This window comes from Toxorhynchites rutilus, chromosome 2 (assembly GCF_029784135.1).
Source record: "Toxorhynchites rutilus septentrionalis strain SRP chromosome 2, ASM2978413v1, whole genome shotgun sequence".
Taxonomy (NCBI): Eukaryota; Metazoa; Arthropoda; class Insecta; order Diptera; family Culicidae; genus Toxorhynchites; species Toxorhynchites rutilus.
Window position 1 is genome coordinate 320802977 of NC_073745.1, and position 26512 is coordinate 320829488.

Genomic DNA, 26512 nt, shown 5'->3' on the forward strand with positions numbered 1-26512 from the left:
GCGGTTCCAAATAAGAACGATACATCAGCTCCATTTTTGTCTGGTGTATCGTTGGTTTCCCAATTCATGAACGAGATCCAGGAGATCCAACTTTGCGACAAAAATCTATTACTTTTTTTTCTCTTTACATTTAACTTTTGAAAGATCAAGCATATCAGTTACATAAATGAAATACATTGCATCATGAAACATCATACCAAATTCCGTTGAAATCGTTTCATTCGAGCTTGAGCTTGAGCTTGAGCTTGGGTAGACTGTACAATTCGTAGTTGCTCTCCGTGATTGACCTGAACCAACCAAATTACACAAAGAACACACAGAATGACGCTTGGGACTAGCAAATCATTCTCGTTGTGTAATTTTCGGTGATTCGAGCTTTAAATGGTCAATAACGACGCCGGCCACGTCCTTACAGTCACCAGGGGAAGGGAAGGAATGTTAGTATGATATTCGCCGCCCGAAGCCCAGAAGGGTCGCCTCTATAGCGTGGTTCCCTAGCGTTTATCATGGAAGGGATAGTTATTAGTAGGGAGAGGTAAGAATCAGGATTCACTGTGGTAAGTGATGTGATTATGTATAGGTGAACTATCGACCACTCGACGGAACAAAATTCTGAAAATCTTCTAAGTCATAGCACGCAGCAGAGATTATCTTTAGGTATTCTAAAAAGGAAAACCTGTCAGTATGATTGGACTGGCTGTATATTTTGTTATTTCATCGTACGTACGAATCTAAATTCAATCGCGATGACGAAGAGTCTCTTTAGGAAACCTGAAAAAGTAACCGAGAGAATTCCTATGGAACCAATAAGACGGGCGATATATTTCGTTATTCATTCCGCGTACTCTGTATCGAACTCTAATAACGATGGCGGGAGTTATGTTTCGGAAATCTGAGAAGCTAATCAAGAGAACTAAACGGATGAAGAACCTATAGTCTGAGTTTATATACTCAATTTAGTGGCTGGAATTGAAAAATCAGGAACCAAAAACTAATATATATGTATCTAATATAATCAACTAACCAATTGCTTGAAATGAAAACTAAAATAAGAGTCTTCTGACTCAAATTATGAAATTCTGAAATTATAAATTCCTAACATAATTAAACCATGAGCCGGATTACGAACGCCACCCCACGGTGAAAACGAGACGAAGTGTATTTACCCTTGCATACCAATCATCTCGTCCCCAACGAAAAGTGAAGCTCGCTATCAGGCCCCCTATTATCCGCACAATACGTCAGATAAACAATGATGGATTGAAACATCCCTAAACAAAAGAACAAAAACATACATTGAAAAGAAAAAATAACAGCGATGTACTCGAAAGATAGAAAAAAGAAAACTTGCACAAACACCAAGGACAAGTGAAGACAGCAACTAAAACGCTGACACCATCTAATCAAATGAAAAAAAAATGCGTATCTGAAAATCCGCTAAATCTAATAAAGTGCAAAAACATGTCGGTTCATGGTACAGGGCATGAAGAATACTTCCCGAAACTCGCGGCTTGCATGAGAAAGTCGTTGTCAAATCCTCCACTATTTTCAGAATCACCATTCTACAGAAAGGAATTGAATAACGATAATAAAAAGTGGGGCGATAATAAAAAAAAACTTTTCCGTCCATATAAAACATGCATTCTGGATATCACTATAATGATTGGGCGAATCCATTATAAAGGGAAAAAGGGGAATTCAAAACACAAAAATAGAGGTCTCACTGTACGCAGCAATTGTAGGCCAACCTCCCCACCAAAGGGACTTGCATCTTATACCGCATCCAAATCTTTAAGGAAAAAAAAATGATTGAAAGAATGAATAGAAGCACTTAGCTCACGATGTGGCATAACGCCTGTTGATTCTCCCGCGGTGATAAACGCACTACGACATATACACACACTAAAACTGATGGGGAGAAGATACGCGAACAAGTCTGAGCCGGTTCGACGAATTAGCAAATTGGCGAAAAAAAACGAAAAAAAGCACTTTTAGTCTTTCTGAGCAAATACTTTTCGAAGATACTCCGACATTTGACACATTTTCACACGGTGGATGAAACCGAAACACGTTTGAACACGTTGCACGACGATGAAAAAAAAACAAACGCGGAGCGAACTAACTCGATCACATTCGAAAAATTTTGTGTATCGTTAAAACATTCAAACACGCTTAAAATACATTAGTTATGTTTTTTTTAACATCCAAAATATTCTCTAGAAAAAACTTAAACGGCAGAACAAAGTTTGCCGGGTCAGCTATTATAAATATATAAACTCTATATGAACAGTCAGTGTCCATTCAATGGTATACAGACATTGAAGATCGGTTAAGCAAGTTCAGAGATATCTCAAGAAACATAAAGGAACATGAAAACCTAAAATATATATCTATATAAATAAAAATGTAAGGCAAAATCTGTTGGTAAGCGGAAAACCCGAAGAAGGGATAGTACGATTTTAGCCTCCTGTATTTTGTTGTATTCGTCTCTTCCTGTAGATCAATATAGTGGAGAGAAAAATCGGAAAATTTTCGGAAAATCCTGAAGGAAGGTCAGAGGGTTCGGAAAATTGAATTCCCACATGTTCGAAAATTACATCATAATTAGCGTTGTTAGTCCATTCGATGTTTGCGCTATCGTAATTGATCTTTGTTCGTAAGTGGAAATGGATTTTCAGGCGAAATAACGCATTTGCATATCTTATATCTATAAATAAAAATGGAAGGTTAAATGTGTTGGTAAGCGGAAAACCCGACGAAGGAATGGTTCAATTTGAGTCATCTATATTTCGTTGTATTCGTCTCTTCTCGTAGATCAGAAAACTGAATTCCCATATGTTCTACAATTAGCTAAGCGTTGTTAGTCCATTTGATGTTGGCGCTAACGAAATTGATTTTTGTTCGAAAGTGGAGAAGGATTTTCAAACGGAATAACGCATTCCTACATCTTCTATCTATATAAACAAAAATGGAAGGCCAAATGTGTTGGTGTGCCCTAAACACGAGGAAGGAATGGTCCGATTTGAGCTGTCTTCATTTTGTAATATTCTCTGTATCAAACATGTATTCCATGCAACGGAGAAACATGTTATTTCCAAATGTTTGAAGAATCTTGAACGAGAATTGTGTCTTGAAAATAATTTTATATTATAAGGACGAATTTTTGTAGAAGTACTAGAGAATTTATAGTAAAAGGAAATTGTAAAGGGTCAAAGGGTAATCAATCAATGAAGAGTTCAGTGATTGGACTCACTAACGTTCACTTAGTAAGAAAACGTGGATGTTTGAAAGTATTCAAATAAAAAAATCTATTTTGGGCGGGACGAAGTTCGTAGGGTTAGCTAGTATATAAATAAAAATGATTTGGTGCCCGTTCCTCACGATTTAACTCAAGAACGGAGCCATGGATTCGAACAGTCAGTATCAGGATTGATGTGTCAGAAAAAAGCAATTGTGGACGGGACGAAGTTTGCCGGGTCAGCTAGTTATGAATAAAAATTATGTTTTCCATATAAATATGTATTCTATGTAATAGAGCAACACATTTTCTGCAATTGTTGAAAGAAACTTGTACTGAAATTCTTTTTGATAAACTAAAAACTGGATTTTCTAGATGAACTGTTTAGTTTTTAAATATTTTACGAACAAAACATGAGTAATTCAGGCAAGATTGAAGGAACTGAAGAGCGACACACATAAATCGCAATGTTAGTGAAAAAATCAGAGCATAGAAAACAACCGCGATTGCAGGTGAAGGTGGAAGAAAGCCATTGTAGTAGTATATGTAAAACCACATGTAAAAATGGTGTAATAGTGTTTGTGAGATAAGATCGAAGCACACGTTAATAGATCGATTCATTCATCAGACTGTGTGGCGCTTCACTGACACGAGTCACAGAATACATTCGAAAAAAATAACAATTCAATACTATAGTAAAATGTATGAACGATGTGTTCCGATGAACAATTGCATATATTAATATATATAGAATGTGTATTTGCATATGAAGTAAAGTTCTGAGCGTAACATGAGCAAATTTATAACATAAGCAAATTGAGGCTCTTTTGTTATCAACAAGTTCTTCCGCACAGTAACTCGATGTTAATAATTCCTTAATGTTTTCCTTCGTTGATCGTATAGTTTTCACATATTCACGTTGGAGAGCCTTAACCCGTCTCCTCGTTGGCCGAGGCATTTTGATTGAGTGTAATAATTTTCCGTTTACTGTTTTTGAAAGCATAGGCAGCCGTGGCAGTGCAATACAATTTCCTTACCCAATGTTAAAGTTGCTAAAACTTACATTATAGATCCATTAAACATAGAAATAATAATTGTATTAATATCAACACAATTTTATTCTATTGTTTTTTTTTTTTTCCAAAATATATATTTTTATAAAGGCTCATATGGCGTTAGCCTCACGGGGCCGGGAGTTCAATACAATTTTTCTTATTATCTATGTTAGTAATATGTAACCGATTACTCGCGGTTGGCTCGAGGTTAGTATTACAAGTGTTTTCGTAATTCGGATGTTGCTGTCTCCAATGCTCTGTACGTGTGCCCGACACGGGATACTTCCTATTGGGATGCAGCTGACCATTAATCAGCAACGCCCCCCTAGTCTGTACCTCATATCTAGCGTGGTGCGTCTTTCTCGACTCGAGGAATCCAGGATAGAATGGTCACTAGCCGGCGCAATCATCAGTTCGTGTAGAGTTGTCATGAGCGGTACAACCTTTGGCTCTTGTTGAATGATCAGTGGACTGCACAACCTTTGGCCCGTGTGTCTGTAAAGAGTGTGTGTATGTATTGCCGCTACTAAGTAAAAGTTTATCGATCGGATAGGAGGGATATGAAACGGGGACACAACGAAGGAAACATCATTAAACGTTGACATCGGCGTTTCTGAGGAACATGTATATTCTATTGTTTTTAATTTTGAATATTGTTATATATTCTATTGTTTTTAATGACATGAAACGCTATGACTCAAGAATAACATTTTATTGAGTGGTTTTTATAGATGTTTCGATGATGTTGTCTGGCATCAGTGTAGAAAAAATAACGATACTTTCACCAATACAAACAAAACCATTGCCGTAGATTGAAAAATGAAAATTCAGCATTCAGAGCACTAACTCGAGTTTTCCGACGTTTTTCATTATACAGTACGACAGCAGATGAAAATTTAATATCTTGTGAGTAATCGATTAGAGTTTGGTTGATGTTACTTGATGGGAAGTGTGCGAAAACGATAATTTTCTTCACACTGTTTCGCAAAATTATTGATTTTCGGGCGAGGGGTGAGGGAGGGAGTTGAAAGAAATGAGCGCCATTGTGGCAGCCATTTGTGGCTAGCTTCCACCTTCACCTTAAAGAAAAGCAATATGTGGTGTTGCCTCAAAAGAGAAATTACAACACTGAATTGTTTGATATAATTTCCCCCCACGGACATTTTAGAAGTCATCGAGATACTAAATGCAGAATGATCGATAAGGATTTGGAAACATTTTTTAAAAATATATTTGTGAAGTCTTAGCTGAACGGACAAGGGCGTGGTTGAGAAAAGTGAATCGAAAATCGAAAGTGAAGACGAGCCGCGCTTTATTGTGATTAATCATACTTTTAGTGAGCAAAGTCACCATAGGCAGAAGAACTATTTAACTAGATATCAGTGCCTGCTTCCTTTGCTTCCTTTCACCTTTTTCTTTTGAACATATAATTTATCTTCTTGTTTTTTTTGTTTTTAATAAAGCAAAATAAAAAATAGAATAGATTTCAATATACAATTATTTCCTTGATTTCTTAAATGAAAATAAAGAGTACAGTCAATGTTCACGCTTGTCCACGGAGGTGAAGGGGGAGTCTCAAATCGAGCTTTTTCTGTCCACGTGGTCCACGCAACTCTGGATACAAGATATCTATTTGTCAACACTTGATTTTGAACTGTTATTCCAACTTTGAAAAATGAAAAAAAAACTTTAATGAATAATAAACTGCTTATTACTAAGTTCAGGGCATGCATAAAAAAATGCTGTTTCACTGGAAGTCGACGGATTTAACTAAACAACGATTCTATCCGATTCATATCCGATATTTCCAATCCATATTTTCCCCTCCCTTCAGTTATGCATTACCATCACCCACTTCTAAACTTGGCTCATCATTTCGCTCTTCTATTTGTGTGATACGACTCAATGTTTAGAACTGTCCGTAAAAAACTTTATTATATTTTTATTGCTCTGACCATTGTCTCCGAAAGACGTGGCCAGAGGGGGCGAATAAAGCAAAGCTAAGCAAAACGAATGAGTCAGCGCTTTTTTTGTTTGAATAATAGTCTGCTGCTCGTGGCTACTACACACCACGATCGGTGGTGGGTGGAACGAATGGGAATTAGGCTGGTCGAATTGGGTTCGGTGTGACCAAAGTATTGAGTGAGGTTATGTAAAGGGGAGGCTTTAGTTCGAATTTAACTTAATTAAAAATGTGCATAATAAATGTTGCCGGATGTAAGCAGATGCTGTAATTGGAATCCAGACTAATTGAAACGTCGTATTATGTATGGACAAGTTTTGCAACATTTAGCCTAATTTGTATTGGAATGATTGTTGACGTCGACAATGTAGTTTTTCTCTTCAATTTCTTATAAATGATGTATGGAATATGTGGAAACTATATGGAATATCGAATTATATATGGAATTATGGAAACATTTTCAAATACCTTTATCTGTTTTGCCACTTGACATAAATAAGCCACATTTTGCATTGTTCTTCTCTGTGATGTGTTGTTTACATTATATCAATTCCATCTTGTTTTCGAGTCATTTTGGCAATATTTTTTTTGCTGTGTTTCATTGCAGTATTCAATTATAACCTTATTAAAATGTACGTTAAACAAGGTATTACCAGCTTGCTGCCAGTCCAAAAAACAAAAACCAAAACATCATGATAAATTGGGAATGTTGATCAATGCCATTCAACCACTTTCTACCTACACTGCGTTTCACAACTATGAAACCACTCGTTTTTTTCTGAGTTTCCAGAGATATGTAAGAAGTCGGTTGAATTGAAGTATATAGTGTAGGATATAACAACTATCTTTATTTAAAAGTCTGTCCATTTGAACTTTATTGTTGTCAAATATTCAGTATTCAAAAAATCAAAATCCCAGTGTTTCATAACTATAGAACCAGATGGAAAAACTCTCACTCCATTACAAAATCAACGTCAATTTCTAATGAATTACAATCAGTTTCTAATTGATAGGTCATCTTTAGTTCTCAGTCAGTTGAAATAACCCATTCGGGGTGGTTTTGACCAAGCTGCGCCATGTTTTAGTGTGTATCTCGTTCAACGCAGAGGATACTGCTCGTTTAAGCTCTTCAAACCACTCATACTGCTTGTACACTGCATCTACTATTCGTACGATCACTCCTCATAGGTTCTTGATAGGGGTTTGATCTGGTAAACAAACTGACCAGTCCAGAATCTGAAGTTCGTATTCGATAAACCATTCCTTGACTTTCCGGATGTTATGAATTGATGTCAAATTACCCAATTATCACGGTGTTTTTGACATCGGTGGAAAAACAGATGTAAATGATTCTGAAATACTTCATTGCACTTCTGACTGTATATTGGTGTTTTTTTTAATTAAATCGTTTTTTTTTACAGGCTCAGTTACATAAGTTTAAAGAAGCCAAACTCCTATCTGTATTATTACAAGTATATATAAACATTTTTCATTAATTCTAATGTTAATGTAGTAGAGAACCGATTACTCGCGGTTTGCTCGAGTTTAGAAAGGTGACATTTTTTTTTTCAGGAAAGGGAAGGGGTATAAGGAAATGTTGACAATGTTCACACTTACATTCATCACACTCAATTCTTAAGCTTATCTTATATCTAATATGTATTTACATTTCACCTTATTCTATTGTTAGAAAGAAGGGATTTGATTTCTCGCGAAGGGAGAGGAAAGGGAGAATATAAGAACAATCACACACGAAGATCGATAACTTTTAGGAAGACATATATTTGGGACATGTAATCAAGGTCTAACCGAGCCAACACATCTCTCATTGGCACATGGGGCTGCCTTCCTCTGGCCCGAAGAGAGTTCTCTATATTCGATCTGGCAACAAGATACCCCTCGCACGACCAAACATCGTGTTCAATGTCGTGGTAACCTTGGCCACAAGCACAGATATTGCTATCGGCAGGATTAAAACGAAAGAGTAGCGCGTCTAACGAACAGTGATTGGACATGAGTCGAGAGAGGTGCGAATAAAGTCCCGAATCAAGTCCAGACTTTTGAACCATGGTTTGACGCTAACCTTAGGGATAATCGAGTGAAGCCACCGGCCCAACTTATCTTCGTTCCACTTACGTTGCCAGTTAGCGATGGTATTTTTACGAACTAAAGAATAAAATTCGTTGAAGGCGATTTGACGCTGATAAATATCGCCTTCAATTGCACCTACCTTTGCTAATGAGTCAGCCCTCTCATTACCCGGAATTGAGCAATGTGAAGGGACCCAGACAAAGGTAATGACATAACACCGTCTGGTTAAAGCACTCAAAATTTCTCGTATTCTCTCAAGGAAGTACGACGAGTGCTTTTTCGGCCTCACTGAACGGATAGCTTCGACAGAGCTAAGACTATCCGTTACAATGTAATAGTGTTCAACAAGTCGTGAGGCGACGCTGTCCAGCGCCCAGTGTATCGCTGCCAATTCAGCAATATACACTGAGCAAGGATTCTGAAGACTGTGGGCTAAAAAATTCGTTGAACACTCCAAATTCTGTGGACTCATTCATAGAGGACCCATCAGTAAAATACATATTATCACAATTGATACGCCTATACTTTGCATTGGAAATCGTAGGAACGATCCCCGATCGATGATAATCTGGATTTCCATGGATTTTCTCCTTCATGAACAGATCAAAATGTACAGAGGAATTGATGTAGTCAGAAAAACAAACACGGTTGGGAATATACGAAGAAGGATAAACCTGCATGGAGATGAATTCATGATATGAAGTCATGAATCCAGAATGAAAATTAAGCTCGATAAGCTGCTCAAAATTTCCAATCACCAATGGGTTCATAACCTTACACATCCCAACGCAATACAGAGACAAAGATACTGAATTCGCACGAGTTTAATGAGATGTGTTTTGGCAGCTGATTGAAAACAGAAACTGCCATACTCCATCACTGAGAGAATAGTTATTCGATACAACATTATAAGATCTTCGGGATGGGCTCCCCACCAGGTGCCGGTAATTGTACGGAGAAAGTTTATTCTTTGTTGGCATTTTTTACTCAGATACCTAATATGGGTCCCCCAAGTACATTTGGAGTCGAACCAGACCCCAAGATATTTGAATGACATAGCATGAGTGATCGGTTTACCCAAAAATTGAAGCTTTGGTTTTGCTGGTCTATGCTTCCTAGAAAAAATCACCATCTCTGTTTTCTCCGTGGAGAATTCGATCCCTAGCCCAATGGCCCAGGTTGAAAAATTGTTCAAAGTATCTTGTAAGGGTTCTTGCAGGTCGGATTCCTTTGATCCTACGACAGACACAACTCCATCATCTGCAAGTTGTCTTAGGCTGCAATTTTGTGTAAGGCAATTGTCGATGTCGATTCCGACTCACTGCCGAATCTCCATGAGAAAAATTCAAATGTTTCTCACAAATCAAGTTATGTAACATGTTATTCAATAGAGGCGGCAGACCCCGAGAGTGTAATTTGTCTGACAAAACCTCTATTGAAACAGAATCAAAGGCCCCCTTTATGTCCAAGAATACTGAAGTCATTTGAATTTCTGAAGAAAGCAACGCAAGACAATCATTCGTCCCCTTGCCCCTGCGGAACCCATATTGTGTATCTGAGAGTAAGCCATTCGTTTCAACCCAACGATCAAGGCGAAACAAGATCATTATCTCCAACAAAAAATATATTGGTGTTGATGAAAAGCTATCTAAACCAGGCCGTACATTTTTAGCAGAAACCTTCAGAAGTGTTTGATCAAGTAAAATATAGAAACAATATTCCAAGTGCAACGAAAAAAAAATTTATGCTTGGCTTTCACCACCTTATAAAGGGTTCAATACGATTAACTGGTGAGATAAGAAGAGCAGCTGCTAGTATGTGTAAGACGGGCAGTGAGGAGCCAGTAACAGAAAGAGCATTCGCACCCTTTTTCTTGTACTTTTTATTTACATTTGAATTGCTGTACGGATATACGATAAAGGAGAAAATTACCTATAACATTACTTGTTAGTCTTTCTACTACGAACTGTTCGTTTTACCCGTACTACAAAAATATTTCGTTCGTTTTTTTATTTCATTAGGAACATTGACAAACGAGATTCGCAACGAATTGCATTCGAGTTTTGGAAGAAAAAAGTTTCCAGAGGTACAATTGGAGTTCTTTTCATCCTGTTCGTCTTTTCCCCTGTTCTCCTGCCTATCAACATAAAATTTATTACGGTAGGTTCACGGAAAAATATTTCAGATCGGTGATAGCGGAGAGCATTTCAGACTTATATATCGATTCCGAATCAGTAAAAAACATGCATCGAGTCCCATGATGATTCAGTAACATTTTGTAACATCTAGCCAGCTGCTATAAAAGCAAAGTCGTGCTTGAATTGTAAAAGTACAAGGAAATTTAAGATGAAGAGAAACATAATTGAATACATCAGTGAGACAAAAAGCTGGCGAATTCGGGCTGCTGTATCCGTATTTAAAAATTGAAGTGGCCTGTTCATATAAACATGGACATTTTTTTTTCTCAAGACAACAAAGGAATGTTTTCCATGACGTTTAGAATCGGTTCTATGAAATTTACCCGAATGAATTTTTCACTAAAAATATCGATCTTTTAGATATTAGAAGATGGTTTTTTACAGCCATTCCATTCCAAACCGATATTATGGTTCTCAGATATTCGTGAAAATTCGTAGTTTTGTTTCTTATCGCAACATAAGGAACCCGTATTATCATAACTCAAAAACGAAAGAAAACGCCTCTCCGATTTTAGAATATGTTCTGTAGAAAAACTTCGGATTTCAAGAAAAAATATTCTTACACAACAAATACAATCAATAATTACCAAAAAAAAAAAAATTTTCCACATGTGTAATATTTTTTTTAAAAGAAGACTGTCTCATAGGATTCAGTTTGATATGTCAATCATTGAATCGGTCCTGTAGTTTAAATGTTATGAACTTTTGTGCTGGAAAAAAGGGGAAAAATTATTTTTCGGACCACCGCACAGTGGGCCCGTTCTGAAATAAGACGGTCAAAAATCTTTTCTCGTCTTACCTTACATTTCAGAAATTGGGTGCCATCAGAAAAGTTGTTCAGAATATTGATTTGGATATTTTGACGGTTTCATTTAAACTCTTACTAAGTTACAGTAAAAATTCAAAATACTAACTTTTTATGCTTACGAGATAGTTGAGTTATGTCTTCAGCAACATTATAGAGTCTATCAGTCCTGCAGAGATATAACTGTTTTTCTGGTTTTTTTTTGAGATAGTCTCAAAATTAGTTTCTTTTAACTTAAGTTATACCAAAACTACATTCTATCAACTCAACATGTTGCACAAAGGTTTAGATAACATGAAAATACATAACTTTGCTGAAAACACTATCAGTTTTAAATGACACCATTGCGTTGTACAGCGGTTACAAAGCAAAAATATGTCATTTTTATTCATTTAATTATTCATAACCTCTGTACATCAATACTCAACGTCATTTTATTCGTCAGAGTTTGGAGTATACGACAAACTACTTTTCAAACTGGGGAACTCTCGGGAACATTACTTTTTGTAACAATTTTTACAGCGCAATTTACTCAATATTTACTTTGTTTTCTTCATACTTTATACTCTACTATTGATGTTTATTTGCATTATATTAACTTATAAATCAATTTCTGATTCTACCTCACTATCAGAGCTCAAATTTGAGTTATTTTCCAGTAGATTGCAGTTGATGATAGCAATTCGACCTTTTTCGATTTTCGTTTTCGCAAGCTGCTTATACGAGGGTCGGTTGGTAAATGACTGGACTAAGCGTACCATCGGTACTTCGCGTACCTGCAGGAAATAAAATAGACATAAAATGGTCCTTAGCTTCCTGTCCAGTAACTCCTATCCCTACCTCCCCGTGGTGCCGGCTGGGGTACGAGTAACCATAGTGAAGATCGGGTAACCAACCCCGGTGGGATCTTGGTCGTATGCTGACAGGGAAGGGGGCCTATCCGAGCGTCTGTTCACCATGGAAGTGCGGCTCAAAACAGCGTCTGATCCCCATGTTAGGGGCGGCTGATCACTGTATTCGTGCCAGCGGGGACTCTAAAAAGAGCTGTGCACGACGGTCCTTCGGCGAGACAGGGGGTTGGTGCAGGCCCTGCAAGCCATCCGTAAAAATAAAACGCACAGGAAAATTCACAAAGAAATTCGAGACAGGACAATCGGACTAGACCCACGCAAAGAACACGGACTAGAGATTGGAAACTCGGAACATGGAACTGCAAGTCTCTCAATTTTCTTGCGAGTACCCGAATTCTTTCGGAAATATTGAGAGCCCGCAATTTCAACATCGTAGCGCTGCTGGAGGTGTGCTGGAAAGGTTCGATGGTGCGATCGTTCCATGGTGGATATACCATCTATCAGAGCTGCGGCAACACACACGAGCTGGGTACAGCTTTCATCGTGATGGGGGAGATGCAAAAACGGGTGATTGGTTGGTGGCCGATCAATGAAAGAATGTGCAGATTGAGGATGAGAGGCCACTTCTTCAATATCAGCATTATCAACGTCCACAGCCCCCATCTAGCTAGCACCGATGACGATAAAGAAAATTCTACCTGCAGCTAGAGCGTGAATACGATCGCTGCCCAAAACACGACATCAAAATCGTCATCGGTGATTTGAACGCTCAGGTCGGCCAGGAGGAGGAATTTAGACCGGTAATTGGTAGGTTCAGCGCCCATCAGCGAACCAACGAAAACGGCCTAAGACTTATCGACTTCGCTGCCTCCAAGAACATGGCCATACGTAGCACCTTCTTCCAGCACAGCCTCCAATACCGTTACACCTGGAGATTACCACAGCAAACAAAAACACAAATTGACCACGCTTTGATCGACGGTCGGCACTTCTCGGATATTATCGACGTCAGAACCTATCGTGGCGCTAACATCGATTCAGACCACTACCTGGTGATGGTCAAACTGCGTTCTAAACTGTCAGTCGTCAATAACATAAGACACCAGCGCTCACCACGGTACCACTTACGACGACTACAGGAGCCGAACGTTGCTGCAACATATTCGCAGCGTCTTGAAGCTGCGTTACCGGGGGTAGACGAACTGGATGCTGTTCCCCTTGATGAATGTTGGAACTCCTTAAAATCAGCAATTAGCAGTACATCAGAGACCGTCATCGGGTATGAACAACGAGGACAACGGAACGAATGGTTTGACGACGAGTGCCGAGCGCTCCTGAACGAGAAGGATGCAGCACGCGTAGCCATGCTGCAACGAGCGACTCGACAAAACGTGGAACGATACAGACTGAAACGAAGGCAGCAAACACATCTCTTTCGGGAAAAAAGCGCCGCCTGGAAGAGAAAGAGTGTTAGGAGATGGAGCTGCTTTATCGTTCTCGAGAATCGCGGAAGTTCTTCAAGAAACTAAACTGCCGCGGGCCGAAATGTGCAGAAACAAGGAAGGAGGCATCTTGACGAACGAACGCGAGGTGATCGAAAGGTGGAGGCAGCACTACGATGAACACCTGAACAGCGCGCAGACAGGAGACCTAGACGGCGTTGAGGAGGACTACACCGGTGCAATGAACAACGACGACGTACCACCCCCGACGATGGGTGAAGTTAAGGAGGCCATTAATCAGCTCAAGAACCACAAAGCAGCTGGTAAGGATGGTCTCGTAGCGGAGCTCTTCAAGGGAGGTCCGAGAAAACTTGTAGAGTGTATGCACCGGTTGATAGTCAGGATCTGGGACACAGAACAGCTACCGGAGGAGTGGAAGGACGGGGTAATCTGCCCCATCTATAAAAAAGGCGACAAGTTGGATTGTGGGAACTATCGTGCCATCACAATCCTGAATGGTGCCTATAAAATTTTGTCTCAGATCCTCTTCCGCCGCCTATCGCCAATAGTAAGTAGATTTGTGGGAAGTTATCCGGCCGGCTTCATGCCCGGTTGCTCGACGACGGACCAGATTTTTACACTGCGGCAGATCCTCCAAAAGTGCCGCGAGTATCAGGTCCCTACACACCACATCTTCGTCGACTTCAAGGCCGCATATGATACAATCGACCGACGACAGCTATGTAGGATCATGGACGAACACGGCTTTCCCCGAAAGCTGACAAGACTGATTCAGGCAACGATGAACGTTGTGTGCGGTGCAGTGTGCGGATCTCAGGTGAGCTGTCGGAATCATTTGAGACTCACAGGGGACTTCGACAAGGCGATGGAATCTCCTGTCTGCTCTTCAACGTGGCGCTGGAAGGTGTTATGCGGAGAGCGGGCTTCAACATGCGGGGCACGATTTTCAACAAGTCTAGTCAGCTTATCTGCTTCGCCGACGACGTGGACATAATCGGAAGAACACATGCGACGGTAGCCGACTTGTATACCCGACTGAAACACGAAGCAGGGCTGATTGGGCTTGGGATCAATGCGTCTAAGACTAAATACATGCTAGCAGGAGGGACTGATCGCAACAGAGTTTTTTGGTAGTAGTGTTGTGATCGACGGCGACGAGCTCGAGGTGGTAGAGGAATTTGTCTACCTTGGCTCGTTGATAACAACTGACAACAGCAACAGCCGTGAAATTCGAAGACGCATTGTCAATGGAAGTCGTGCCTACTATGGGCTCCGCAAATCCTTGAGGTCCAACAAACTCCGACTCCGTACGAAGTGTACCATGTACAAATCCCTAATTCGACCGGTTGTTCTCTACGGGCACGAAGCATGGACGATGCTTGAAGAGGACTCACAAGCGCTTGGAGTTTTCGAACGCCGAGTGCTCAGAACTATATACGGTGGTGTACAGGAAAGCGGAGTATGGAGAAGGAGAATGAACCACGAACTGGCGCAACTCTACGGCGAACCCAGCATTCAGAAAGTCGCCAAGGCTGGACGCGTGCGATGGGCAGGGCATGTTGCAAGATTGCCGGACAGCAGCCCTGCAAAGATGGTGTTCGCATCGAATCCGGTAGGAACAAGAAGGAGAGGAGCCCAGCGAGCGAGGTGGTTGGACCAGGTGGAGCAGGACTTGGCAAGAATCGGTGCAGCCGGGAGTTGGAGAATTGCAGCCATGGATCGGGATTATTGGCGAAAACTTGTGAAGAAGATCTAATCTCTCAATGGGATGTAGTATCATTATAAATAAAAAATGTCATAAGCAATCTTACAAAAACATCCTGAGTGCTGTCCTCTCTGCAAGTTTAATTTTGAAAGTTTAGAATATGTTTATATGCCTTTTCTAGATATTTGTGATTTTTTCAGAACTAAGCAGTGTGGCGCGGTACGAAAAATATATATTAAAAAAGGTTTTTTTTTTAGAACGTTGAAGCTCAGTACTGGTTTAGTCAAAAAATGTCAAAAACACATACGAACATATTTAAATATAAATTAAACCCGTACTGAGTCTCAAAATTGTAAAAAATATATCAATATTTTATAAATATATATTTCTTGTATCGCGCCATACTGCTAAAGTTCTGAAAAAAATCACAAATATCTAGAAAAGGCGTATAAACATATTCTAAACTTTCAAAATTAAACTTGCAGAGAGGACAGCACTCAGGATGTTTTTGTAAGATTGCTTATGACATCCGATCCTCGTATAAGCAGCTTGCGAAAACGAAAATCGAAAAAGGTCGAATTGCTATCACCAACTGCAATAAAACTACTGGAAAATAACTCAAATTTGAGCTCTGATAGTGAGGTAGAATCAGAAATTGATTTATAAATTAAAATAAATTAAAATCTAGAAAAGGCGTATAAATATATTCTAAACTTTCAAAATTCAACTTGCAGAGAGGACAGCAATCAGGATGTTTTTGTAAGATTGCTTATGACATCCGACCCTCTTAACAGTTCGGCTGAAAAGTTTATAAGGTAAAACAGTAAAACTATTTTTTTTTTTGCAAAATTCAATTTTATTATTCAACATAATTGCCTTCGAGGGCGATACAAGGATTATAGCGATCTTGCAAGTTGATGTAATTTTTCTAGTACTCTTTCGGTTTTGACGTAGGACTACGTCTAACCGGAAGATATAGGGGGTGAAATGGAAATCTAGGCACTGAAGAAGTAGGAAAAAATGCAAGATTTGGAACGCTTATAACTCGAGCATTTCTCAATAGATCGCAAAGGTGTTTGCATCAATTGATAGGAAATATATCTACGCATCTATCATAACGAATAACATTTCATTTTTCTTGAGATAAATAATTGAATAATTGTGAAATATCAAGCATTGTCAAAATGCACTATGTGCCCATTTTTGATTGGTCCATTTTGTGCTCCTCAAATCGTACCGACCAAAACGGGCAACCAGAGCAGCAGCGAAATAGAATGAAGCACGATTGGAAAGGAAAAAGAAAAAAATGAACGAAACAGTTGGTCTCACACATGCGTAATTCTCGAGCCAGCCAGTCAGCTTAAAAATCCCTGCTCCGCTGCCGTAACGATCATTCTCATTCAAACCGTACACCACATCGGTTCGCATCACAACACATCAACAAACCAACACAAGCAGCCATGTCTGGACATGGTAAAGGAGGAAAAGTGAAGGGAAAGGCAAAATCCCGCTCGAACCGTGTTGATCTGAAGTTCCCCGCAAGGGTAGCTAGGCCGAGCGCGTTAGTACCAGTGCACCAGTCCACCTAGCCGGCGTTATATAGTTTCGGCCGCCGAAGTGATCGAGTTAGCTGGCAAAGCTGCTCGCGATAATAAGAAAACCCGCATTCGGAACAGAACACATTCGGTTCGGTGGACATCAAGACAACAGGCAGTTGCAGCGAGTGGCAAACGCAATCGCAAAACGGTATCAGGTAGCAGAAGAAAAAAGTTTGTTCTTTATACAAACTGCTTTGGTGGCAAATCCAGAACAAGGCGGCATCAAGGGCGTTCGAAATGGTTTTTTTTCAAAACCACGAGTACTAAGTTTTCTAAATTGGAACCATTCCATAAAACAAGGCGCTTTTCAGGGCCATTAAACCTTCCAAAAAAGAGTTTAGGAAATACAGTTCAATGCTTTCTAAAACATTATCCAAAATAATAATAAAACACAAATTGATTTTTTCATAATTTGTTTGCCAGTATATGATGAGTATGTGAATTTGGCAGTTGTTCTGAGCTTATTTATGGTTGGGGACTTTCCTGATTATTCAATATTCATCAATTTTTAAATTGCTTCTAGATTGAAAGTACAGTAATTTACATTTAGCTCGACATTTAGCTAATTGGACGGACATGTAATGCGACTTATTTAGTTGGACATTTTTGTAAACATAGAGATCCAAATTATGACCCCACATTGAAAGCCGACACTGTACCACTGTCATCGCAAATGTTCAATTACAGGTTAAAATCGCCTACAATGCGACACTGAGTGGCGCTTCGGCACGTCGCATTGAATGTAATTTACTGTACAACATGTCACAAAGCTGGATGGGAAGAAATTTTCCAACTGTGAAAGCTGTGGCGAGTGGCAAACGCAATCGCTAAACAGAAAGGTTTAGCCGAACAAGATTGGGTTATCGAGTGATAACAAAACAATAAACCCTTTAGATTGAAGATAATTGTGTGATCCTGAAAAGGACCCTTTTTAGCCTGCATGTGCATGTTGCCATCGCTCCCTTTTAACGCTCATTCGTTCGTCTCGTTGGGCTCGCCCCTCTTGCTGAGTCTGCCGATTTGTCTCTATCCTGTGAGTGTGTACCGCTAGAGTATAAAACGCGCAGACCCCAAAAAATATCTTATTTTCTTTCAAACCGTAAACCCGTGTGGTTGTACGGCATCGGCATCGTGGACGTAACAAAGGAGGACAAGTTAAGGGAAAGGCAAAGTCTCACTCGAACCGTGCAGGTCTCCAGTTCCCTGTTGGTCGCATTCACTGATTGCTCCGCAAGGGTAACTAGGCCGAACGGATTGGTGCCGGAGCACCAGTATACCTAACAGCGATTATAGAGTTTCGGCCCACGGAGTGCTCGAGTTGGCTTGCAAAGCTGCTCACGACAATCAGAAAACCCGCATCAAGAACAGAGCAGCTTCGGTTCGGCGCTCATCAAGGCAACAATTAGTTTCAGTGAGTGGCAAAGTGTTTCTCCGGCACGTCGCATTAAATGTAATTAACTGAACAACATGTCACAAGCTGGATGGGAAGAAATTTTTCAACTGTGAAAGCTATGGCGAGTGGCAAACGCAATAGCTAAACAGGAAGGTTTAACCGAACAAGATAGGAATATCGAGTGATAACAAAAACACAACACCAAAGGTTCTTTTCAGAACCATCAACATGTTCATAAAGAGTAAACAGTAAACTAATCCATTTTTCAGGTAGATAGGTAGGTATTCACGTAGGAGAAGAAAATAAAACAATATATTTAAAATATATATTTAACAAAAGCTGTCCCCTTTGTATAGTCCTACGTCACTCCGGTTATGTCCCCGACATTACCCACCCGTCTTTTTCATCTTAATAAGTCTCAGTTTCGGTAATCACTTCATCATCAGTATAAATTTGTTGCCGGCGAACATCCTCTTCAGATCTGCGAACAGAGAATAGTCGCTGGGGGCCAGATCTGGAGAATACGGTGGATGCGGAAGCAGTTCGAAGCCCAATGCATTCAATTTTGCTATCGTTTTCATTGATTTGTGATTTTTCCATTTTATTCACAATAACAAAAGTTGTTTCACTCTCAATGCTGTAGCTCACGAACCAATCGACCGATTGCTGTCAAATTTTGACACGTATCGATTGAAAGATGGTGCTTTGTGATAGTCAAGTTGATTTCTGCAAGAGGCGCCTTCTGGACGTCAAACTTATGAACTTTTCAGCCGAACTGGTATAAGCAGTTGCGAAAACGAAAATCGAAAAAGGTGAAATTACTATCAACTGCAATAAAACTACTGCTAAATAACTCAAATTTGAGCTCTGATAGTGAGATAAAATCAGAAATCGATTTATAAATTAATATAATGCAAATAAACAAGTAGATAAAGTATGTAGAAAACAGAGTAAAATATTGAGTAAATTGCGCTGTAAGAATTGTTATATAAAGTGATGTATACTCCAAACTCTGACGAACAAAAAGAACGTTGAGTAACTTTGTGGAACATGTTGAGTTGATTGGATGTAATTTAGGTATAACTCAAGTTAAAAAACTAGTTTTGAGATAGTCTCCCCAGAAAAAATAGTTATATCTTTGAAGAACTGATAGATCGATATTATGTATCTTCAGCAAAGTTTCTTGAAATTTATAGCTCTACAATGTTGCTCAACTACTCAACAACTTTAAATAAAATCGTCAAATGATCCAAATCGACATTCTGAACAACTTTTCTGCAGACACCCAATCTCTAAAATGTAATGTAAGAGGAAACAAATTTGTTTCTAGAACGGCCCCACAAGGGTGAATTTCAAAAAGTTACCCTATACAAAATGTTTACCAACTCGAAAAAACACCCTATGCAAAATATCAGCTCAATCGGACTTAAGGGAGAGTGGTGCAAGGCGGTAAAAGTTTGAGTTTTTTGAAAATCGAAAAATCACGTTCCGTCTCGTATTCCGAAGAAAAAACTAAGTCCCAGAGTGTCGATTTTTGACAAAAAAATTTTTTTCGAAATGACACTAAATCTCGAGGTTTCATGCAATTTTAAGACATTTGGCATCAACATTTTTTTTTCCGAAAACCTCGATCAACCCTAACCTTGGGCACTCTCGGGGAAATGTACCCAAAATTTTCCGTAGTTGTTGCTAGTGCGTCTTCGACGAAGTTTCTGTTGTTGTTAGCTTTTATCTTCCTCAGTGTCTATCTAGCACTGAATATTTTTTATTCATACAGGTTGATATCTTGTGTACTGCCGCACCATCATTCTACTAGTCTACCATTCGACAACAAGCTTTTTTTTATCTTCAGTCCCACAAGTCAATATCCAGTTTACCGTTCCCTTGTTAATTCCCCCGTCAGAACTTCGAAGCACGGAAAGAGCGACGCACAAAACGAACTGCGTTGGCCCACATATCGGCGAAAGGTCTCCTCACCATATTCGTGTGCATGCCGGTTTGTTCTTTACACAATTTCATCATTATTCGACGATAACATTTCACAGTGATTAGTAATCAAAACATAACCATCAAACGCAAACAGTAGCGCACTTGGGCATTGAGCTGGTAGTTGTGATGTGGTCTCTCCGCTGGGGTGTGGATCACTCCGAATCGTTAATCATTTACGTTAGTGCACAATTTCAGCCTCATTACTAATGCATAGACTCGACTGGGCACTGACTCGTCTCCGGTAGAGAGCTACATATTCAGGAAAAGTGGCTGTTTGAACACGCGACCGTCCGATGTGGACCGCTTGCTTAACATATAATCACTACACGGTGACATTTGATAGTAATTGATCTCGTTAGTGGGAGGGAAAGTCAATAGAAGCATCGACAACGGACAAAACTGATTTAATCCACCATCCTCCTCAGATCTCCCCCACATTCACACACATCAATTATTGCTGAACCCTTGGAAATAATTACTTTTTTTTTCTCCTGTTCGTTGTTTCTCGTGCTCACTTTGGGAGCATCAACAGTGAGCAGCACTTACTGAGGGAACACCGAAACAAAACGCACACGGAAACGATGCCGGTTCGACACGCGCGACTGGGCTCACCACGTAACTCAAATGCACGGAATCCACGGAATTAAGTTTGCCGTCATCAAACGAAACCGAAAACACGAAAATAAAGAATCAGAAACGCCGCTGCGTTACGTTCCTGCCGCGTACCGACGACGTCAAAGTTAAACTGACGAAGCTCTGAGAGTGTTCTGTGTGTAGGCTGCTGCTGCTGTTGGGTTGGCTCACCACCATGTTCCAATACAACCAACTCGGTGGGCTCATGCAGCTTTCGCGAACTCTTCGCGGTGTTGGTTGGAGGGTGACATGCAGGTGGGCAGTAGTAATGGTCAGTTTCGTGGATTGACTTGTTGATCGCTGGGGGAGTCTAAAAAATCACACGTTCTCTCACCACAGTCGATTGGGGCATCTAGTCTGGAACCTGAACAAACGTTTACCAGATTGACCATCCCTAGTGCACACACATATGTGGGTTGTGGGGCTTGTTCTGCGAGAGATATCTTCTGCGATTGTGCATCGACCGAAATGACACTCTATCATTGTATCTTCGGCGGCGGCTGTGTGGAATGAACGCAAACTGGTATTAGTATTGCCCCAATGATCATCAGCTGCTAAGATAAGTGGAGATCGATGAATACATGCGAACAGTGGGCAGCGATACCTGACTTGGGAAAGGTATAGGTATTCTCTTCCGCACGTTTAGCTTTGCATGCATCTCTTGTTAACCGATTACAAAGCGGTTAGTTCGAGAAGACACAGACAATGTTATAGACCGAAAAGACAAAAATAAAGGATGTGTCACATCAAATTACATCACGGAAAAAACGCTGTAGAAATTCGCCCAGTAGACCGATGCTTTTGAAAATTTTAGACAGTAAAATAAAAACTATTAAACAACTTTTGGCATTTTCTTTTTATTCATACTTCGAGCCCAAGCCCGTATACTCGCACCTTCCTCTTTACCCCGTCCATAAGGTTCTGTACAACGTCAGGTTGTAGTTTTGACGTAGGACTACGTCTAACCGGAAGATATAGGGGGTGAAATGGAAATCTAGGCACTGAACAAGTAGGAAAAAATGCAAGATTTGGAACGCTTATAACTCGAGCATTTCTTAATAGATCGCAATGGTTTTGGCATCAATTGATAGGAAATATATCTACGCATCTATCATAATGAATAACATTTCATTTTTCTTGAGATAAATAATTGAATAATTGTGAAATATCAAGCATTGTCCAAATGCACTTGTGCCCATTTTTGATTGGTCCATTTTGTGCTCCTCAAATCGTACCGACCAAAACGGGCAACCAGAGCAGCAGCGAAATAGAATGAAGTACCATTGGAAAGGAAAAAGAAAAAAAATGAACGAAACATTGGTCGCTGTCTCACACATGCGTAATTCTCGAGCCAGCCAGTCAGCTTAAAAATCCCCGCTCCGCTGCCGTAACGATCATTCTCATTCAAACCGTACACCACATCGGTTCGCATCACAACACATCAACAAACCAACCCAAGCAGCCATGTCTGGACATGGTAAAGGAGGAAAAGTGAAGGGAAAGGCAAAATCCCGCTCGAACCGTGTTGATCTGGAGTTCCCCGCTAGGCCGAGCGCGTTAGTACCAGTGCACCAGTCCACCTAGCCGGCGTTATATAGTTTCGGCCGCCGAAGTGATCGAGTTGGCTGGTAAAGCGACGATAAGAAAACCCGCATTCAGAACAGAACACATTCGGTTCGGTGGACATCAAGACAACAACAGGCAGTTGCAGCGAGTGGCAAACGCAATCGCAAAACGGCAGCTGGTAGCAGAAGAAAAAAGTTTGTTCTTTATACAATCTGCTTTGGTGGCAAATCCAGAATAAGGCGGCATCGAGGGCGTTCGAAATGGTTTTTTTTTCAAAACCACGAGTACTAAGTTTTCTAAAATTCCATAAAACACGGCGCTTATCAGGGCCATTAAACCTTTCAAAAAAGAGTTTACGAAATACAGTTCAATGCTTTCTAAAATAGTATCCAAAATAATAATAAAACACAAATTGATTTTTTCATAATTTGTTTGCCAGTATATGATGAGTATGTGAATTTAGCAGTTGTTCTGAGCTTATTTATGGTTGGGGACTTTCCTGATTATTCAATATTCATTAATTTTTAAATTGCTTCTAGATTGAAAGTACAGTAATTTACATTTAGCTCGACATTTAGCTAATTGGACGGACCTGTAATTTGACATATTTAGTTGGACATTTTTGTAAACATAAAGTTCGAGGTCCAAATTATGACCCCACATCGAAACTCGACACTGTACCACTGTCATCGCAAATGTTCAATTACAGGTTAAAATCGCCTCCAATGCGACACTGAGTGGTGTTTCGGCACGTCGCATTAAATGTAATTTACTGTACAACATGTCACAAGCTGGATGGGAAGAAATTTTCCAACTATGAAAGCTGTGGCGAGTGGCAAACGCAATCGCTAAACAGGAAGGCTTAGCCGAACAAGATGGGGATATCGAGTGATAACAAAACAATAAACTCTTTAGATTGAAGATAATTTTGTGATCCTGAAAAGGACCCTTTTTAGCCTGCATGTGAATCCAACGAGCGAACAAATCGTAATGAATGTATTTTTTTGCCATCGCTGCCTTTTAACGATCTTTCTTTCGTCTCGTTGGACTCGCCCCTTTGGCTTAGTCTGCTGGTCGCTATCCTGTGAATGTGTACCGCTGGAGTACAAAAGGCGCGGATCCGCTGAAAAATATATCATTATCTTTCAAACCGTAAATCAGCGTGGTTGTGTGGCATCGTTTCACATCACATCGCATCAACGGATTGGTGCCGGAGCACCAGTATACCTAATAGCGGTTATAGAATTTCGGCCGCCGGAGTGCTCGAGTTGGCTTGCAAAGCTGCTCACAACAATAAAAAAAAACCCGCAAAACCGAACAGAACAGAGCACATTCGGTTCGGTGGCAACAACTAGTTTCAGCGAGTGGCAAACGCAATCGCAAAACGGAAGCAGGTAGAAGAAGGAAAAAGTTTGTTTATACAGACTGCTTTGGTGGCAAAACCAGCCACCGTAAAACACGGCGCTTTTCAGGGCCATTAAACCTTTCAAAGAAGAGTTATTGAAAGTTTTTCACAATACCAATGCATTCTAAAGAGACATAATATGACATATAATATAAACTGATTTATTTTGTTTATCTTGTTCTTGAACTTATTGGTGGTTGGGGTCTTTTAAATTGATCATTCAGTTTTCACAAACCCATGCATGGTTTCCGAATTAAAAATGGCTTCAAATTACAACACATTGTATGCAGGATGGCATTAACGAATTTTCTCGGTAGCAAGAACTGCTTTTTTTGGTTGATAACTGATGTTGAAAAATGAATGACGTTACATATGCATTGTATAGAAAAATAACTAAGGAGCAACATGATGAGCTATGTATTTCCTTATTCTTCTTTCTTTGTTTTTAAGAGGCTTTGAACTTTGCAGTTCATTCGCCTCTATGTATTTCCTGCTGCTCTGTTCTTATTTTAAAGGGCTTTAATCCGAAGGTCATTCGTCCATGTATTTACTGTTGGTTTTTCAGAACGCTTATAGCTCGTTTATTTCTCGACAGATCGTAGAGTTCGTCTCCAAAACCTCAGTTCTTTTTTATTTTTATTTACTTTGTTTGCGGAGACTACAAATCTTACAATTCATTCGTCTCCGAAACACGGAAACAGTTTAAGGTACGGTAATGTACTCAATAGTGAAATATATGATAGTGAATGAGCTGATGACCACCTATGCATTCCCTATCACAGCCATCATTTTGATTGTACGATATGTGCATACGCCGAAAGATGCCCGGCGTTGAACATTTAATAAGTACAAAGCCTTCGGAAAAAAATCAAGAATTAACTATAAGACAGCGAGAAAAAAATGAGAAAGTTTGTAAAAAAAACGCAAAAACACAACACCAAAGGTTCTTTGCAGAACCCCCAACATGTTCATGAAGAGTAAACAGTAAACTAATCCATTTTTCAGGTAGATAGGTAGGTATTCACGTAGCAGAAGAAAATAAAACAATATATTTAAAATATATATTTAGCAAAAGCTGTCCCCTTTGTATAGTCCTACGTCACTCCGGTTATGTCCCTGACATTACCCACCCGTCTTTTTTTTTAACAGAAATCCATTTTCTCTTGAAGTCGGCCTCCGATTTGATGACTTTTGGGTTCTTCCGGAGGGCCTGCTTCATAATCGTCCAATATTTCTCTATTGGGCGAAGCTCCGGCGCGTTGGGCGGGTTCATTTCCTTTGGCTCGAAGGTGACCCTGTTGGCTTCGTACCACTCCAACACGTCCTTTGAATAGTGGCACGAAGCGAGATCCGGCCAGAAGATGGTCGGGCCCTCGTGCTGCTTCAATAGTGGTAGTAAGCGCTTCTGTAGGCACTCCTTAAGGTAAACCTGCCCGTTTACCGTGCCGGTCATCACGAAGGGGGCGCTCCGCTTTCCGCAAGAGCAGATCGCTTGCCACACCATGTACTTTTTGGCAAACTTGGATAGTTTCTGCTTGCGAATTTCCTCCGGAACGCTGAATTTGTCCTCTGCGGACAAGAACAACAGGCCCGGCAGCTGACGAAAGTCCGCTTTGACGTAGGTTTCGTCGTCCATTACCAGGCAATGCGGCTTCGTCAGCATTTCGGTGTACAGCTTCCGGGTTCGCGTCTTCCCCACCATGTTTTGCCTATCGTCGCTGTTAGGAGCCTTCTGAACCTTGTATGTACGCAGGCCCTCCCGCTGCTTGGTCCGCTGGACGAATAAACTTGACAAATTCAGCTTATTGGCGACATCCCGGACCGAACTTCTCGGATCACGTCTAAACTGCTTAACTACGCGCTTGTGATCCTTTTCACTGACGGAGCATCCATTTTTGCCGTTCTTCACCTTCCGGTCGATGGTTAGGTTCTCGAAGTATCGTTTTAGTACTCTGCTGACCGTGGATTGGACGATTCCCAGCATCTTACCGATGTCCCGATGTGACAACTCCGGATTCTCGAAATGAGTGCACAGGATTAATTCACGACGCTCTTTTTCGTTCGACGACATTTTTCCAAATTTACGAAAAATTGGAAGCGAAGCATGGCCAACGTGATCTATACACTCTTATCTGATTATAAGCGAAAGCTGAAGATATAATTCCTAAAACTTAAATTTCTACAGCGTTTTTTCCGTGATGCAATTTGATGTGACACACCCTTTATTGTCGTAAATATCGAATCTGTTGTCACACTGTTTTATTTTTGACGTAGAACTACGTCTTTCATTAAGAGTGCCAAATCAGAAAACAGGTCACGTTTTTATGAAATAAAGTTAACGTTAATACCTATTTTTGCCGCGAACGGATTTTGGCGATTTACATACCAAATGAATCGGAAATTCCCTACGATTTGTTTGATATGCTATACATTACAATCCCATGGTGTATAAATGGTTAAAATTCATGAAAACTATAAGCGTTTCCATTTTCCCATATATTTGTTCTGTCCATTTGTTTGCTCTCCCGAACAGAGCTGTCAATAACGAGCAACTTATGG

General features: G+C 40.1%; 1 protein-coding gene across 7 annotated transcripts in view; it reads right to left on the reverse strand.

Annotated features, from left to right (window-relative positions):
- The window catches only part of LOC129765053 (protein GDAP2 homolog), a 315411-nt gene that overhangs the window by 177371 nt on the left and 111528 nt on the right, over positions 1-26512 (reverse strand). The window contains exon 1 of one of the 7 annotated variants that reach the window (XM_055764882.1): positions 20452-20474. The exons of the other annotated variants lie outside the window; for them this stretch is intronic. Within the exon in view, the coding sequence (XP_055620857.1) occupies positions 20452-20459 (8 nt within the window). The 5' untranslated portion in view covers positions 20460-20474. Of the gene's footprint in view, positions 1-20451; positions 20475-26512 lie in introns of those variants that run through there. 7 annotated transcript variants of the gene reach the window in all.